Here is an 18,498-nt window from a genome sequence, read left to right on the forward strand (position 1 = left end):
ATTTACTGCCCATCTCTAATTTCCCCTTAAATTGAGTGACTTATTGGGCCATTTCAGAGGGCACTTAGCACTCAATCACATTGCTGTGGGTTTGGAATCACACATAGTCCAGACCAGGTAAAGATGGAGTATTTTCTTCCCTAAAGGGCATTGCTGAATCAAATATGTTTTCACAGCCACCATCACAGAAACTAGCTATCCATTCAGGATTTTACAAACTGAACTTAAATCTGACTATGTTCGGATTTGAAGCCTGCCTTCAGACCAATATCCTGGTGTTACTAATCTAGCAGCATTACCCCAAACTGCAAATTGCTCGAGATGGGGTCTGATCAGACGTTTAGCTGAGTGAGGCATAACTTCCATCCCTATGTACACCTGCTCTCTTGAGATGAAGATTTTTAACATCACCTTTAGTATCCATCAACCGTGTAGCATGATATTCAATTCAACATAACATATTGCTCTTTTGTGAGAGTTGTGATAGACTTTAGCCTGAAAGAGGTGAATTTGGAATATTTATGCTGAGTTTCATAGCAGGACAGTAATCTGCACAATTTAGTTTTGGCAACTGAGTAAATGTGTGCTTTTGGAAGCATTATCACAATGGTGAAGGTGGTCTTTTGACTTTGGAAAATCCCCAACAAACTGCACCCGGCTCAGTGTAAACAGCAGGAGAATTGTGCTAAGTATGGCCACAAGGTCATTCATAAGCTTCATATGCTGTGGCCCATATGAAAGCTTACCTGGATGAACATATATAAATCACAAATCCTTACTGCGCAACTATAAGAAGAAAAAGAGACAGACAATGAGACTTCTGTAGCATTGACAAGTCAGAACACACAACTGTGCAGACGTGATGCCTGCAGTTTCATTGTTAAACAGAGCAGCATGGATAAGATAGGGGACAATTAATGAAACTGAAATAAAAACAGAAGCAGCAAGGAGAAAAGTCAACTGCGCAGGAGAGGCATGAGCTCAGGCATTTAGTTAAGGACTAAGCATGAATGCTGGGTTCAAGCATACACTGGCACTGAGAGGGAGGGTTACTTAGTCAGCAGTTGTCCGTAAAGTCTAAATCTCTGAAAAGTTACAGTCAGGGGCTGTAGGTCGCTGGGAAGGGCTGGAATTATCTTTAACATTCAATTTTCTGCAATGAATGATCCTGGAGGTTAACTTCAACCCACACAGAGACAGCGTGTTTTTGACGATTGTGGCTTCACTCTGCAACATTGGCCACAGGAAAGGCAAACAAAACATTTTGCAGATAATACGACTTGAATTGTGGGATAGCAGTTCTCCATCAGAACCTCTAGGAACAGGAGGAGGCCATTCAACTTCTCAAATCTGTTCCAGCAGTGAGTTTATGGCTAATCCAATACCTTAACCCCCATCTATACACTGGTCTTGACGCCTGAACATCAAAGGATTTCTTTTTAGTATCTCTGCTGTTTTCCCTGTTAGCAACTAATAATACTTTAAAAAGTATTCAAATAATGATGGATGTTGGCATTGCAAGGAATCAGGTTTATAGCTGAGGTCAAGGATGTGAGGGAGCTGATAAGATGGAAGCAGATGCACTGTGGTCACTTGTCCCTGAGAAAGAGTTGTACTCATAAAAGGACAAAGTTCCTTTTACAACGGATTGGATTCAGAGGTTTATGATGCAAGTGAGTCAATAATAAGTCTATCCCCAATCACAGAGGGTGTCCCAGATTGGACCTTATGGTGTGACAGCCTTAGCATCACTCCTGATGTAGGTCGCAGACTGACTGAAAAATAGGAGGAGGGTGGATTGAAATGGTTGACACCTGTTCCCAATTACAAGCTCCCATTAACTGAGGCACAGCATTAAGACAGCTGTTCATGAAAGAATATGCAATAAGAATAGATAGAGACCATCTGCTCCAGCATATCTGTCCTCTACAGTTGTGAAACCTTGTACATTACGATACTAACCACCCATTGAACAATTCCATGTGGGAGGAGACAGAAATGGTAAAACTCCAGGCTAATCTGTGGTGAAAAGGAATCTGAGAAAGCCCTCTCATAGCTTTCCCTGAGACTGAAAACCAGTCCAGGAGATAATTGTGGTCCTGATTAGTATTAAAGATGTCCCCCTCCTGTAATTAGTCATCACTTCCCTGGCCAGAAACACTGAAGGGACCTCAGTGATTAACTGTTACCATAGGAGACAGCAACATCTGACATCATCAGCCCTGACTTCAGCCAGGCTTTTGATAAAGTCCCTAATGGCAGACTGATAGTGAAGGTAGGATCACATGGGATGCGAGGAAATTTGGCGAATTGGATCCAGAATTGGCTGAATGGCAGGAAGCAGAGGATGATGGTTGTGGGGTGGTTTTGTGACGGGAAGCTCGTCTCCGGTGGGATCCTACAGGGATCAGTGTCAGGTTTGTGTCTTGCTGTTTGTGGTTTATAGAAATGATTTAGATTTGCATGGAGGAAGGTTCACGGGGAAGTTTAAAAATGATATGAAATTAGTGGGTTGGCAAGTAGTGATGAGAACAGCCTTAGATTAGGAGGATATAGACTGGCTGCTCAGGTGAGCTCATCAGTGGCAAATGGAAATCAATCTGGGTAAGAGTGAGGTGATGCACTTGTGCAGAACAAACAATGCAAGGGAATACATGACGAATTGTAGAACCCTGGGAAGCACTGATGATCAAAGGGAGCTTGGTGAACATGACCACTGATCTCATGAGGTAGTGGGACAAGTAGATAAAGTAGATAAGAAGGCATATAGGATACTTGCCTTTATTAGTCAAGGCATGGTGTTTAAGAGCAGGGTCTGCAGATATCCATGACTCAATGAGAATCACTTTTCTCTGGAGAGAGAATTAACTCTGAACAAATGATCTCGATCTGACCTTGTGCAGCTCACATTGTGAGCCTACTGTCACCCTAATCAATTCATCTGGAATGGAATGGCCGACTCAAATGGAAGTTCTTGTCTTTATCATTTATAAACCTTTGCAATCTTGAAATTGTTCGCTTTAACTCTTCACAGATCAGACAGTAAGATTTTCATAAAAGTTGTGTCTTAAAACACACCCAGTTTGAAGACACTTATATAAACATTAGTTAAACCTCATTGCCTGGACTGAATTGGTCATGGGTATATTGCAACAAGGATATGGAGTAGGCCATTCAATCCCTTGAGCCTGCTCTGCCATGCAAATTGATCATGGCTGATTTTCTCTCACAATGCCATATACCTGCTTTCTCCTTATACCCTTGATCCCTTTAATTTCTTTAAAAAAAAACATTCATTTCTTTCTTGAAGTGATTTGGCCTCCAGAGTCTTCTGTAGTGACAAATTCCACAGGGTCACTAACCTCAGAGTGAAGAAACTTTCCTTATCTCAGTCCTAAGTAACACGGTGGCTCAGTGGTTAGCACTGCTGCCTCACAGCACCAGGGACCTGGGTTCGAGTCCAGCCTCAAGCATCAGTCCATGTGGAGTTTACACATTCTCCCTGTGTCTGTGTGGGTTTCCTTGCACAGTCCAAAGATGTACAGATCAGGGTGAATTGGCCATGCTATATTGCCCATAGTGTTCAGGGATGTGTCGATTAGGCATTAGTCAGGGTAAATGTAAAGTAATAGGGTAGGAGAATGGGTCTGGGTGGGCTACCCTTTGGAGGGTAAGTGCTGACTTGTTAGGCCAAATGGCTTGTTTCCACACTGTAGGGATTCTATGATCCTTTATTCTACCCTATATCCTGAGAATGTGTCCCCTGGTTCTGGATTCCCCACCGAGAGGAAACATCCTCTCTGCATTTAGTCTGTCAAGCCATGTTAAAGTGTTATACATTTCAATCAGATCCTCCTCATCCTCCTAAACGCTAGTGACTACAGGCCCAGTTTAATCATTCTCTCCTCATGGAACAGTTCTGATTAGGACTAGGGATCTTTCTGGTATTATTGTAACCAGTCCTAGGAATTAATCCTGAATTCATGACCAATAGATTTACTATTGACACCAGTGTCCAAACGAGCAGTACTGTCAACTACCAACGTTAGTGTGATCTAATGACAGGTTGCATGTGTAAGAAGAGAGCTTACTCAAAATCAGAGAGTGATCTTCAGTCCTCTTACTGTTCCAGAGAGTTTAACACAGACACACACACATTGGTTAGAATTCACTCGTGGATGGTACATTTGGAAGCACGATGAGTGTTAGACTGGAAACCAGGAGGATAGTCGAGTGCACCCACACTTGTCATTCGGTTTTTCCACAATTTTATTTATCTCGTTGCATGCTAACAGCTTCAACCACTTTCTGAGCAAGTGTTGTCCTGCATGCTCTCCCATGCATGCGGTAGAGTGGCAGCAACATGGCTGTCCAATATGTGGCAGAATCCATGCAATAACCAACCGAGGGTCCATCACATTACAATCTCCCACTTACCCTTTCCAAAACAACACACACATTGACGGAGGCACTTCAGAACGCAGTGCTTCAGCAGAACACTCAACAGATTCAGTGCAGTTAAATAATGCATTTCAAAACCTCTCCTCAGTAATATTCCAGTTTGTGCCTTTACCTGAGGTGAAAGTGAGAACTGCAGATGCTGGAAATCAAAATCAAGATTAGAGTGGTGCTGGAAAAGCGCAGCAGGTCAGGCAGCATCCGAGGAGCAGGAAAATCGACATTTCAGGCAAAAGCCCTTTATCAGGAATGACCCGACACATTGATTTTCCTGCTCCTCGGATGCTGCCTGACCTGCTGGGCTTTTCCAGCACCACTCTAATCTTGACCCTGTGCCTTTACCTTATCCAGAGTGATGTTGGAGGATTGTTAAAGGACACAGTATAGAGGAGGGTCCAAGGATCACTATCTAATGGGCTAATATTATGAGACATTGGAGCAAGATTAAGGGCTGTTTAGAAAGTCAATTGCATGACGTTCCAGGACAGAAGTCTCTCGATTCAGCCTCCCTTTGAAATGTAACATTTCTAGGGATGAAGGCTCCCAAACTCCCACTCCCCCGTAAGTAACCTGGCACAGATCATTGCATCATGAGGACATGGAAGTCTCAAGTGACATTCAACCCTTCAACTTGTGAAATGATTCTTTATCCAGTTAATAATTAAACCATCAGTTTCATTAGACTTTGTGAAATCCTGACACATTACAACAAGGTGTAGGCCAGGTCTTCCTGTGAGCCAAAACTCTGATGTTTGTTCTTTCAGGAGCTGTGGGCGTTGCTGACATCTGAGCTCAGTGGCTTGCTCAACCACTTCAGAGGGCAGATGAGACTCTAACCACATCGCTGTGGGTCTGGAGTCACCTGTAGTCAGAACAGGTAAAGACAACAGACTTCCTTCCATTAGTGAACCAGATGGGGCTTTTTATGACCATCAATTGTTCTTCACTAAGATTAGTTTTCAATTCTAGATTTTATTAATTGAATTGTGGGAAGATTTGAACCCATAACCTCAGAAATTGATCTTGGGTGTCATTATCATGAGTGTACTATCTCCCCTTATTGAGGAAGGGGTTATGACATGTGAGGGAGCTGATCTTATTGGAGCGGCTGATCGGTCTAAAAGAAATCTGAATGAAAATAATGGACCGGGTAGCACAGAATTGAGAGAGGATTCAAGAAGATCTCTCTCATTCAGTCTTCACTGAATTCCCTAAGGTCAGTGCTCCCCAGTCATCCATTTAATGCCCACCATTTTACTGATATTAATTCAGTTGTAAATTCTAGCCTCACGTGATTTCACACTATGAAAGAGAAAAAGGTAGCTGAAATAGTTCAAGTCTCAGGCAGTAACCAAGCCCATGTCCAGATGACCTTACCTTTGACCTCCATCTTACATTCCACCTCATCCTCACCGAGGGCATTGATAGCTTTACAAGTATACACCCCGCCATCAAATGGACTGGGCTTGCGAATCTCCAGAGTACACACTCCTTGGTTGGAGAACATCCGATATCGGGGGTCATTCTCGATTATTATCTTGTTCTTCATCCAACATATTTTAGGCTGATCGGAGAACCAGAGAGAATGATATGTCAGTGACATTTTCATCTCACCTTGGGAGAGATGGCCAGTGCAATGGCCAATCAGACCACCAGTTGATCAGTCAGAAATAAAGAAAAGATAAACTTGCATTTCTATAGCACCTTTGACAACCTCCAAATGCCCTAAAGCTCTTTCCAGCCAATGAAGTTGTATTGGAAGTGCAGTCAGTGGCACAACGTAGGAAATGTGGCAGTCTCATTGTGCATCACAAGCTCTCACAAACAGCATTGTGGTCATGGTCTGACAGTGGCTTGGATGTTGTGATCAGTCGCTAAGGAACAATGCAGCCTGTTCACCTGCTGACAGCTGGACACAGAGCTTTGAGGGGCCAGAATGTGAAAAGCTGTTGGTATCTGCTGCCCAAGCTGGCGCTATCCTGTGTACAGGGCATCTGAATACTGTGTAACTGTCAGCAACAACAGCAAGTCTCTACAAGCCATCATGAATACACATGCAGAGTCTAAATCAGGTGGTGTAAAAGGGATTTATATCAGGCACAGCATGATAAATAAAAATAAAGAATGCAAGTTATGATTACTGGAAAAAGCTAAGAGCAACAAAAGTTTTGATACAATATTTTGAAGGAATGAAATTCCACAATTGTGGGCACATATTGTAACTTCACACTGTTGCATATTGTTTAATGTTACATTCTGATGTGGTTTTGTTAAAGCAGGGATGAAGGAGCAGGGAACCTGAGACAGCACCTCCCAGGTTTCCACACGGGACTGGGCAAGGGTGTGGTCAAGACACTGCTTTCAATTAATTCCCTGGTAAGACCAGATTGAGCTGAAATGTCTTTACTTATAGCAAGTCAGTTATTGAAAATACTCTAGTGTAGGACACCTTTGTAAACCATCGTAACTGTTGACAGAGAAGAACATAGACATGCTTAACACTGACTAGGAGAAAGGACAGACTGGAGATCAGAGTTGAAAAGTGTAATGCAGATGAGGGGCTAATGCCTGAAACATTGATCCTTCTGCCCCTCGGATGCTGCCTGACTTGCTGTGCCTTTCCAGCACCACATTTATCAATGTTTAATACTGAGCAAAGGGTGAACCACATTAGACAGCAAAATATAATAATAAAAATGCTTTTTTTCTCAGTGTGAAATGAAGAGGTATCTTTTCATTGTGTTTTACATGTAAAAGTACAGATGACAATACATTTTTTGTAAATAAATGAATAAATTATCTCCAACAAAACATCGCCATACCTTGGGGTTGCCTCTGACGCTGCAGTTCAAGGTTGCATTGTACCCAGCCACTGCTATAGTGTTGATCAAAGGATGGGTAAACTTTGGCACCTCATCAAAGTCAAAGTCATTGTACTTGGGAGGCTTTAATATTAAACCTACAAGAGATAACCATAATTCAAACATCACACTTATTGGAGCTGCATCGCCTCGGGGTCAAAGTACAGTGACTTCCCAACAACTGCAAAAACTTTAATAAGGATAGCATCTTTATCACAATTAAATGTCTCCTTTGTAGAAACATTATCAAACAAGATTTGACAGATATGAGAGGGCATTTTAGGGGCTTTTGGTTAAGCACATGAACATGCCAAGGAATGGAGGAATATGGACTGGGCAGGCAGAAGGAATTAGCCTAATTTGGCAACACATTTGGCACAATATTGTGGGCCGAAGGGCCTGTTCCTGTGCTGTACTGTTCTATGTTCTATACAAGTTTTAAGGAGCACCTTAATCAGAGAAAAGAGGGATACAGGTAGGGAGTTGCAGAGCTCAGAAACCTAGGTAGCTGATGGTAAATGGTGAGACGGTGAACATTGGCAATGTGCAAGAGTCCAGGACAGGAATCTCAAAGAATGAGGCACTAATTAGACCATATCCAGAATTCTGTGAACCATTTGGGTTCCTCTTATCTAAGGGGGTAGGATAAATAGACAAAGTATTCCCCTGGAGTGGGGGATTCCAGAACTAGAGGGCTTAGGGTGAGGGAGCAAAGATATAAAAGGGACCTAAGGGGCAACTTTTTCATGCAGAGGGTGGTGTGTGTATGGAATGAGCTGCCAGAGGAAGTGGTGGAGGCTGGTACAAATACAACATTTAAGAGGCATTTGGATGGGTACATGAATAGGAAGAGTTTGAAGGGATATGGGCCAGATGCTGTCAGGTGGGACTAGACTGGGTTGGGATATCTGGTCGGCATGGACGAGTTGGACCGAAGGGTCTGTTTCCGTGCTGTACATCTCTCGGACTCTGACTATGAAAGCTAGGATTCTGATCCCTCAAACCTGTTCCACTATTCAAGTAAATCTTGACTGATCTTCTACTTCAAACCATTTTCCCCACAAAATCCCCACATCCCGTGACATTTTTAATATTTGGGCATCTCGTGATCTGTATCTCAAATATGCCCAATAATAAATAATGGTTAGAGACAGAAAAACTGCAGTTGCTTGAATCCAAGGCTGGAGGCTGGAAGAACACAGCAAGGCAGGCAGCATCAGGAGGGAGGGGAACACAGCAAGACAGGCAGCATCAGGAGGGAGAGGGACACAGCAAGGCAGGCAGCATCAGGAGGGAGAGGGAACACAGCAAGGCAGGCAGCATCAGGAGGGAGAGGGACACAGCAAGGCTGGCAGCATCAGGAGGGAGAGGGAACACAGCAAGGCAGGCAGCATCAGGAGGGAGAGGGAACACAGCAAGGCAGGCAGCATCAGGAGGGAGAGGGAACACAGCAAGGCAGGCAGCATCAGGAGGGAGGGGGACACAGCAAGGCAGGCAGCATCAGGAGGCTGGAGAAGTCAAGTTTCAGGTGTAACCCTTCTTCAGTTTTCTTGAGTCCTCGATACACTCGAAACATTGACCTCTCCCTCCTGATGCTGCCTGCCTTGCTGTGTTCTTCCAATAATAAATAATAGCAATATGGGGCTTGAATCTATAAGCTGGAGGTAAAGAGTCTACCAAGTGAAACTGTCTGGTTCAAATTCCAATGGTTGTCACAATGGGATTTAAACCTACACCCAGAGGTATTTATCTGGGCTTTTGGAACACCTGGCCAGTGACATTACCTTTACAGCACTACCCTCTCTAAGGAGGGTAAAGGAAGAATCGAGGCAGGGAGGTGTGAGGTCAAGGAGGTCTGTAGAGAAAAAGGTTGAGAATTGTAAAGATGGAGGTTTTTCTCAAATGGTCAGTGAATATGAATGGGTGATGGGTGGGTGGGGCTTGGTGGGTTGAGAAAAGATGGAATTTCCTGAAGGTGTTTACAGAGGGTGGAAGATGGTGCTGCAGGGTATTGAAATGGCCAAGTCTCAAGGCATTAAAACCAAAATACTCCACTGCTGGAACTCTGACATTACAACAAACGATGCTAGAGAAACTCAGCAGGTCTGGTAGTGTCTGCAGAGAGAGAAACAGAATTAGTGTTTTGCGTCCAATATGACTCTCCTTTAGAATTAAAAGATGTTGGAAAATGTTTTTAAATATATTTTTTACAGAGTTGTGCAGGGAACAAATTGTCCAAATTTCAGTGGAAAGCTCAAGAGGGTTGTTAGTGAAGGTGAAAGAGATTTAGATTGGGTTTAAATTAAGGTGCGAAAGGGAGAAAATTGAGAAACTACGAGTAGACACAAGTCAAGGCGATATGTGCGTGTGGGTGGGGGAGGGGATGTGGAAATGTAAGAACAAAGAGCAGACACATTGTGGTCAGTTTCTGAGGTTGGATTATAGATATTGGCCAATTTTCTGGTGTGGAACATCAGGAGTGGGTCATGCCATCCTGTGTCTCTGAAGCAGTTGGTGGATGTAGGGAGGCCTTATTCAGCACTGGGTTAACAGTTGCCAAACCATAGCAGTGAGATTAGGTGACACTTCCTTGCTCTACAGCACCCAAGGCCTGGGAATGAACAGAAGGGTTACACTGAAGCACCAAAAAAGAGCACATAAGAACACGTGTGTACTCCAGTTCACCAGTTTTATCATCATAGAATCCCTACAGTGTGGGAGCAGGCCACTTGACCCAAAAAGTCCACACTGACCCACCAAAGAGTGTCCCAGCCAGACCCAATCCCCTACATTTGCCTCTGACTAACTGACCCACCTAGCCTATACACTGAACACTCTGGGCAATTTAGCATGGCCAATTCACCTGACCTGGACTGTGGGAGGAAACCAGAGCACCGAAAGGAAACCCACACAGATATGGGAGAATGTGCAAACTCCACACAGGCAGTCACCTGAGGCTGGGATTGATCCCAGGTCCCTGGCGCTGTGAGGTAGCAGTGCTAACCACTGAGCCACCCAACTGTCTTTTTGGGAAGTGACAAAGTTTAGAAAACAAAATTTGAAGCTGCTTTATATTATAGAGTGGCTTGTAGATTTCTATACTGTGGCACCACACTGAGTTACCAGTGTCACTAAAGGAATTGGAGTATAGAACCAGCAGGATCTTACCAGAACCTAGGTCAGACTCCAAGTCTAAAGTAACTGTGTTCAAACTGGACACTGCATCTCATGAAGGATATCCTGGACTCTGGCTGCAGATTGATTCACCAGAATGATTCTGTGATAAGGGGGAAAAATTAAAGGGACAACAGAAGACTTGTCTTGTATTCCCACGGATTTAGAAGGCTAAGGCATGATCATATTGGAATATTTGAAAGAATAAGGATACCCAAAATGCTTCAGTGTGATTTGGACAAGTTGAGTGAGTGGGAAAAATGCGTGGTAGGTGAGGTATAACGTGGATAATTGTGAGGTTATCCGCTTTTGAAGAATAAAACAGGAAGGGCACGTTATTACCTGGATGGTGTTAGATTGGGAAAGGGGAGATGCATTGAGGCCTGGGTGTCCCTTGTACCCCAAGTGCTGAAAGTAAGCATGGAGGGGCGGCTGGTGGTGAAGAAGGGAAATGGGATGTTGGCTTCATAGTAACAGGATTTGAGTACAGGAGCAGGGATGTCTTGCTATAATTTTACAGGGCACTGATGAGAACTCACCACCTGGAGTGTTGTGTGCAGTTTTGGTCTCCTTAGCTGAGGAAGGATGTCCACTGACGTATGAAGAGAAACTGGACGGTGAGGAATATATTCTCTGGGGTTTACAAGAATGAGGGAAGCTGTCATAGAAACCTATAACATTCTAACATAGTAAATACAGGACAGACTTTCAGAACCAGAGGATTCTAGTCTAAGGATACAGGGTAGGCCTTTTAAGACAGAGATGAGGATAATGCCTTGACCCAGAGAGCAGGGAGCCTGTGGAATTCTCTGTCACAAAGTGAACATTGAATATGTTCAAGAAGGCGTTAGATATAGTTCTGAGGGCTAAAGGGATCAAAGGGTACGGGGGAGAAATTGAACAGGGGATTGAGTTGAACAATCAACTGTGATCATATTGAAGGGTGGAGCAGGCTCGAAGGGCCAAATGGCCTACTCCTGCTCCTATTTTCAATGTTTCTATGTAAAATTTCACGAGTGCAGATAGGGAGTTTACAGTGGTGGGGTGTGGAGGAACATTGAGCGGGGAGGTGTCCAGAATGCGGCAGGGGTCAGAATCTTAAAATTAGAATTACCTACGGGAGTGAAATGAGTAAAGGCATTTTCACATAAAGCATTGTAGAAATGTGGAATTCCATCCCCTTATAAAACTCTTGAATGAGGAGCAATTGGAGTCTGTTAGATTGAATTGGCAAACTTTAGGAGGGAACATTTCCAAGTCTAGAGCCAGGGGTCATAGTTTAAAAGAAAGGGGTAACACATTTAAAATAAAGATAGGGTAATATTTTCTTTCTCAGAAAGATGAGAGTCTTTGGAATTCCATTTCTCAAAAGGCAGTGGATACAAAGTCTTTAAATGCTTTGAAGGCAGAGGGAGCGATTCGTAATTACCAAAGGGATGAAAGATTATTGGGGACATGTAGAATTGAGGTTAAATCAGATCAGCCATGATCTTGTTGAATGGCAGAGCAGAATTGAAGGGCCAAATGGCCTATTTTTGTTCCTTGCTCTGTATGGAAGGGATGCAGAGCAAAGGCAGGAAAAAGGTTTCAGAAATAGGAACAGGAGTAGGCCAATCGACCGCTCGAACCTGCTCTGCCATTCAGTAGGATCATGGCTGATCCGACATTACACACATCCACTTTCCAGACTCTTCCCTGCAACCATTGATTCCCCAACTGATCAAGATCTCAGCCTTAAATCTATACAAGGACTCTACACCCACCTCCCACCCCCCCCCCCCCACCCCCCAAATTCTCTGTGGTAAGGGGTTCCAAAGACTCTCAATGCCCTGAGAGAGGAAATTCCTCCTCATCTCTGTCTTGAATTGGCACCCCTTTATTCTGAGACCATGCCCTCTGGTCCTAGACCCTCCCATGAGGGGGAAACATCCTCTCAGCATTGACCCTGTCCAGCCCCTTAAGAATCCGATATGTCTCAGTGAGATCACCTCTCATTTTTCTAAACTCCAGTCAGTAAAGTCCCAACCTGATTAACCTTTGCTCAGAAGACAATCCTTCCATACTGGGGATCATCCTAGTGAACGTTGCCTGAATTGCCTTCAATGAAATGATACCTTTCATAGGATATGGGGACCTAAACTGCTGGCAGTACTCCAGATGTGATATCCCCGACACCTTGCCCAGTCGCAGTAACACTTCCCCACGCTTACTGTTGAAATAAGGGCCAACATTCCATTACCCTTCTCGATTGCCTGCTGTCCCTGTGCGCTAGCTTTCTGTGTTTCCCCCCCAAGTACCTTAGTATTGTAGCTTTCTGCAGGTTTTCTCCATTTAAATAATACTGTTCTTTTGTTCTCCCTTCCAAAATAAACAACTTCACATATTCCACATTATACTCCATTTCCAATTTTTTGCCACTTACTGAACCCATCAATATCTCTCTATAAACTGTTTGTATCCCTCTTGCCAACTGCTTTTCCATCTATGTTTGTGCCATCTGCAAATTTTGCCGCTGTAGATTAACCCTCCAAGGTTGCAGGTCTCCAAAAAAAGAATCCTTATTCCTCATAGTTCAATGCTAATAAAGGGTGAAAAATTTATTAAGGTGAAGAATTCTATCTGATTCACCAATAATAAAGTGACTGATTATCAGAAGGACGATTGTCATTCCCTGTGCAGCAGGGGTTAGTGTAATGAGTTGCTTCTCTCACAGGACAGCTTCTCTGGATGGGAGTGCAGGCCAAGGGGATATAGGAGTGGATATACCCCTTACAAAATGATTAGCAACAGAGTAGTGCAGCAGAACATTGAAACAGACCATCCTTCTGAATTAAGGCGCTGTTCTTTGTGATTGTGGCATCATCACTCAGTCCGCACATATTCTCGGAAAAGATTCTGAAGTAATACTCATTCCCGATGATGAGTTCGGATATGACGCAGTTGTTTCTGTGGTAGTGTTCGATCACTGTGTACCAATCCTAAAGAGGAAATGGGATCATCTCAGGTTAAAGATGTTGCTGTTTTGTTTGTTCTGTCACTCGCCAGTCACTATGTTAGGCACAGGCCCAACCTGTTCAGCCTCTCCTCTTTTCCAGTGATTACTACTTTTGTTCCTCCATACCTAGGATTAGCCCAGTGAACCCGCTCTGGACTGCCCTCAGCGCCAGTCTGTCCTTCCTTAGAGAAGAGACTCAAAACTGTTCACAATACTCCAGCTGTGGACTATCTAGTTCCTTGCATATTTTTGGCGAAACGTCCCCACTTTTTATGCTCCATTCCCTTTGAGATAAAGGTCAGTATTCCATTTGCCTTCCCTATGATCTGCTGAACTTGGATGCTAGCTTTCTGCGATTGCATTGGGTTAGGTATTTGCAGCCAAAGATGTGTCAATGGGACAACCTTGCCACTGATTTGGTTCTAGAATCATTGAATGATACGGAAATGAAGGAGGCCATTCGGTTCAGTCAGCTGATTCTATGAAACCGCTGTCCGATTAGTCTCACTCCCTTGTTCTTTCCCCACAGCCCTTTGTCCTCCACTTACAACTATTTATTCAATTCTCTTCTGTAAGTTATGATTATTGTCCTTTCGAAAGGAAGTAGATTCAGAGGATCATGTGCTTTTTTTTATCCACATTCTCAACTACCCTGCCATCTTTATGCACACGTAAACTCAGATCTCTATTCCAACACTCCCTTTATATCAGGATATATATTATCCCACTGTCCTATTAACATTGCCTTTCCTTAGACTCCTGGACGGGACTAGATTGGGTTGGGATATCTGGTCGGCATGGACGGGTTGGACCGAAGGGTCTGTTTCTATGCTGTATATTTCTATGATTCTATATGTCTCGTCACAATTATCAGAGTTAAATGTTTTCTGCCTCTACCCACATCTTCAAATTGCTTAATACCATTCTTAAGCCTGCAATTATTCTCCTTGTTATTGACAGATAGAACGTCAAGAGAGTGGAGAGAGTGAGAGAGAAAGAGAGAGAGAGAGAGCAAGATATTTATTATTTAACACTCACCATTGTCTTCTTATCAGCTTTTTGAATGGTATAACCTGTAATATTGGCATTCCCATCATCCTTTGGTGGTGTCCACTCTAACGCCACATTGGTGTCCCAAACATCAACTATCTTCACTATCATTGGTGGACCAGGTTTCTCTGTGGAAAGAGTCACCAAATTCACCTTATTTCTCATTTCTCAGCAATGCCTCATTGTTCATTTGCCATAATTTCCCCCTTTGTATCCTTAACAATCACTATAGCAACCAAAATACAATTCCCTGTTGGCATCAGATGTCCCAGAGCATCTTGAGATTTATTCCAGTTTGTTGCACCAGCTCTTTAAGACATAGCCTACTCCCACCATTGCCTCTCACCATCTAACCGGAGTTCTCACTATATTTTTATTGTTTATTCACAGTAATTCGGAACCAAGAGCATTTATTACCCTTGATGGGGTGGTGGGGAGCGATCTGCTCAAATAAAACTGAATGTCCTTCCAGGCCTTTTCAGAGACAGGTAATAGTCAGCCAATTGCTGTGCGCTTGGAGTCATGTGAAGGTCAGACCAGATAAGGGCATCCATTTCGGAGGAGGCAGTGGCCCAGTGGTATTATCACTGGACTGTTCATCGAGAGAGCCAGGTAACATTCTGGGGACCTGGGTTTGAATCCTGCCACAGCAGATGGTGGAATTTGAGTTCAATAAAAATCTGGAATTAAGAATCTAACAATGAGCATGACTCAATTGTCAGGAAAATCCCATCTAAGGGATTTAGGGAAGGAAACTGCCATCCTTACCTGGTCTGGCCTACACATGACTCCAGACCCACAGCAATGTGGTTGACTCTTAACAGCCCTCTGGGCAAAAAGGGGTGGGCAATACATGCTGGTTCAACCAGTAATGTCCTCACAGTGTGAATGAATACAGTGTGGAAACAGGCCCTTCGGCCCAACAAGTCCACACCGACCCACCGAAGCAGAATCCATCCATACCCCTAACATTACGGGCAATTTAGCCTGGCCAATTCACCTGACCTGCACATCTTTGGACTGTGGGAGGAAACTGGAGCACCCGGAGGAAACCCACACAGACACGGGGAGAACGTGCAAACTCCACACAGTCAGTTGCCTGAGGCGGGAATTGAACCCAGGTCTCTAGTGCTGTGAGGCAGCAGTGCTAACCACTGTGCCACCCACTATGTTCTTTCAGGAAGATCCTGATGGGGGGGGGGGGGGGGGGGGGGAGGAGAGAGAGGGGGAGGGGGGAGTTTTATAAAAATCCGGTAAGTTCATAGTCATTATTAATGATACAACGTGATTCATTCCAGATTTATTTAACCACATTTAAATTCCTTAGTTGCTGTGATGGGGTTTGAACTCAATCCTCTGGACCAGCCTACCCTCTCAGTCACGAACCCAACAACACGTGCACTCTGCTCCCAGTTTAGATCATGAATTGGGTGACCAATCAAACTAAGTCCACTTTCTTCCAAAATGGACAATCACATTTTGAGAATGCTTCTCCTTCTGACAGGAGATTGGAGACTTATGGAATTTTCTGCAGTCAGTCCATGTTATTCATGATTCCTGATGAAGGGCTTATGCCCGAAACGTCGAATTTCCTATTCCTTGGATGCTGCCTAACCTGCTGTGCTTTAACCAGCAACACATTTTCAGCCTGTTATTCATGCAGCCAATCAGGGATAGCAAGGATTCACGATTCTGTCTATATCCCCAAACCCTCCCTCTGACCCACTCCCCATGACATCTATTTCTAAACACAAACCCAGAGAGTTTGGATCCTTGCTGTCGTTCTCTTAACTCTGAGAAACAGGAGGTACCTTCCTGAAGATTCACTCTGCAAAAAAAATGCTAATGTCTTCAGTTTCAAAGGAGGAAAATAAACCTTTCCAAATTTGTCCATCAAGTTCATGTCAACAGTGTGGCCTCAGCAATAATATGTCTTAGAGACATTGTTCATTCGGAAGAATTCACATCCTGATTACCAAGCCTGTCAGAGGTGAAAGCGGATTCTATACGAATGGGGGGAGCGATGGAAACTGGGGAGCACGTTCTCTTTAGTTGGGGGGCATGGTTTGTGGGCTCTCACAGCCCATGCCACTCCAGAGCTTACATTCCAAACTCAGATTGCCAATTGACAGGAATCTTTGGAGAAGGATGTGAGCCTCTTGTGACTTGGAGGTGGGGAGGGAGGGTTAGGTTGCAACTTGAGCAGGAGGAGGCCATTCGGCCTGCTCCATTATTCAATATGGTCATGACGGATCCTCTATCTCAATGTCACGTTCCTAATTTTGCCCATACCCCTCAATGCCTTTAAAATCCAAAGATTTTAATTTAAAAATGTATCTATCTCTTTCTTGAATATATTCAGTAACTTGGTCTCTGCAGTCCTCTGTGGTTGAGATTTCCACAGATTACTCCGAGATGTACTGAAGTCCGGGGTGAACGAGGTTCACGTAAAACAGGTCATGGTTTTCAGGACAGTGAAGGACAACATTAAGACAGTTCAACACCAAACTAAGTCTCTCTCACCCAAAGCTTTTCCACTGATCAGCTAAGTCCCAGGAGTATGGAACTGTGAAGTGTTGTAGTTCTAGTTCACATACCAACAACCTGAATGATTATTGTGGCCTTGTCCACAATCTTTTCCACTTGGACTGTTAGCTCGTAGTGGCCTGAGTTTTTCCGCTCTGCTTTACGGATGAACAGCACGGTGTCTGATTCCGTGTTGCGAACGTTGATTGTACTTAAATCCAAAGGAGCACCATCCTTTGTCCACATGACCTTTGGCCTGGGTTTACCCTGGTGACAGAGGTTAATTGTATAAGTCAGTGCCTGAACCTTCTTCAATTCAACAACTGTTTTGTAGTGGTGGATGGAAGTTGTGATTGTTGGAAGGCATTCCACAAAAAGAAGCATCTTGTATTTGTATAATACCTTTCTCAACCTTAGGCCATCCCAATGTTCTTCACAGCCAATGAAGTATTGTTCAAGTGTTACAATGCAGTAAACATGCTCTCCAACTTTCTCAAAGCAAGTTCCCAAAAGCAGGAATAACGAGATCATCAGTTTCTATTGAGCTTGTCAGAAATCACATGACACCAGGTTACAGTCCAACAGGTTTATTTGAAATCACAAGCTTTCAGAGTGAAAGCTTGTGATTTCAAATAAACCTGTTGGACTATAACCTGGTGTTAGCGGGTTTTGAGAACGAGACGCACATGAGAATTCCTAGAAACATGGCATTCCAACCGAACTCTATCAACAAACACATTGACTTGGATCCCATTTACCACCCCCTGAGAAAAAGAACAGGAAATTACATCATCATAGGAAATGACATCACCAACTCAAAGAAATCCAAACATATAAATAGAAAGCAGGAGTCATCAGCAGTGCTTCATCCAGAGGCTCACTGAAGACATTACCTTGTATGGTGATGAAACATCTGAAAATGAACCTTCCAGCTCAGCGAGCATACCTACATCTATAACCTGGTGTCTTGTGACTTCTGACTTTGTCTACCCCAGTCCAACATTGGCACCTCCACATCATGGCTACTATTGATCTTGGTTGAATGAAAGATTTTGGTCCAAATACAATGATCCCTCAGCTTTCTTGACACTGTATTATGTTAATGGTAAACATGGCCTTCTAAACCTCATCTAATTTTCGTACCTAAGACTTTCATGAACTAAAGTAACATTTCACAAAGGACAAATATTGACTAAAATGGCTGCTATGATCATCGGACCAGGTGGAGCCAAACTTATGAAATATCAGCTTGGATTAAATTTACCTGCAGATCATTCAGCTTAGAAAGAAACAATGATGCCAGACACCAGAATCTACAAATGAACTGAATTTCAGGCAACATCTTTTGGGCAGCAAAACAAAGAAATAAATGAAAATGAACTAATTTTGGCAATGACACAGCACGCATCTCTCTCCCTGCCTGTCTGAAACTCA

The 18,498-nt window shown here is 43.6% G+C and overlaps 1 protein-coding gene across 8 annotated transcripts in view; it reads right to left on the reverse strand.

Moving 5' to 3' along the window:
* Window positions 1–18,498, reverse strand: part of mybpc1 (myosin binding protein C1) — a 154,027-nt gene that overhangs the window by 3,379 nt on the left and 132,150 nt on the right. For all 8 annotated transcript variants that reach the window (XM_060839610.1, XM_060839609.1, XM_060839608.1 and 5 more), the window contains 6 exons: window positions 17,136–17,331; window positions 14,527–14,666; window positions 13,312–13,471; window positions 7,281–7,417; window positions 5,836–6,022; window positions 747–786 (listed from right to left, as the gene is read on the reverse strand). In XM_060839610.1, coding sequence (XP_060695593.1) covers window positions 776–786; window positions 5,836–6,022; window positions 7,281–7,417; window positions 13,312–13,471; window positions 14,527–14,666; window positions 17,136–17,331 — 831 coding nt within the window. In that variant the 3' untranslated portion in view covers window positions 747–775. The remainder of the gene's footprint in view (window positions 1–746; window positions 787–5,835; window positions 6,023–7,280; window positions 7,418–13,311; window positions 13,472–14,526; window positions 14,667–17,135; window positions 17,332–18,498) is intronic.

The sequence above is a fragment of the Hemiscyllium ocellatum genome, chromosome 19, assembly GCF_020745735.1.
Source record: "Hemiscyllium ocellatum isolate sHemOce1 chromosome 19, sHemOce1.pat.X.cur, whole genome shotgun sequence".
In the NCBI taxonomy this organism is placed as follows: domain Eukaryota; kingdom Metazoa; phylum Chordata; class Chondrichthyes; order Orectolobiformes; family Hemiscylliidae; genus Hemiscyllium; species Hemiscyllium ocellatum.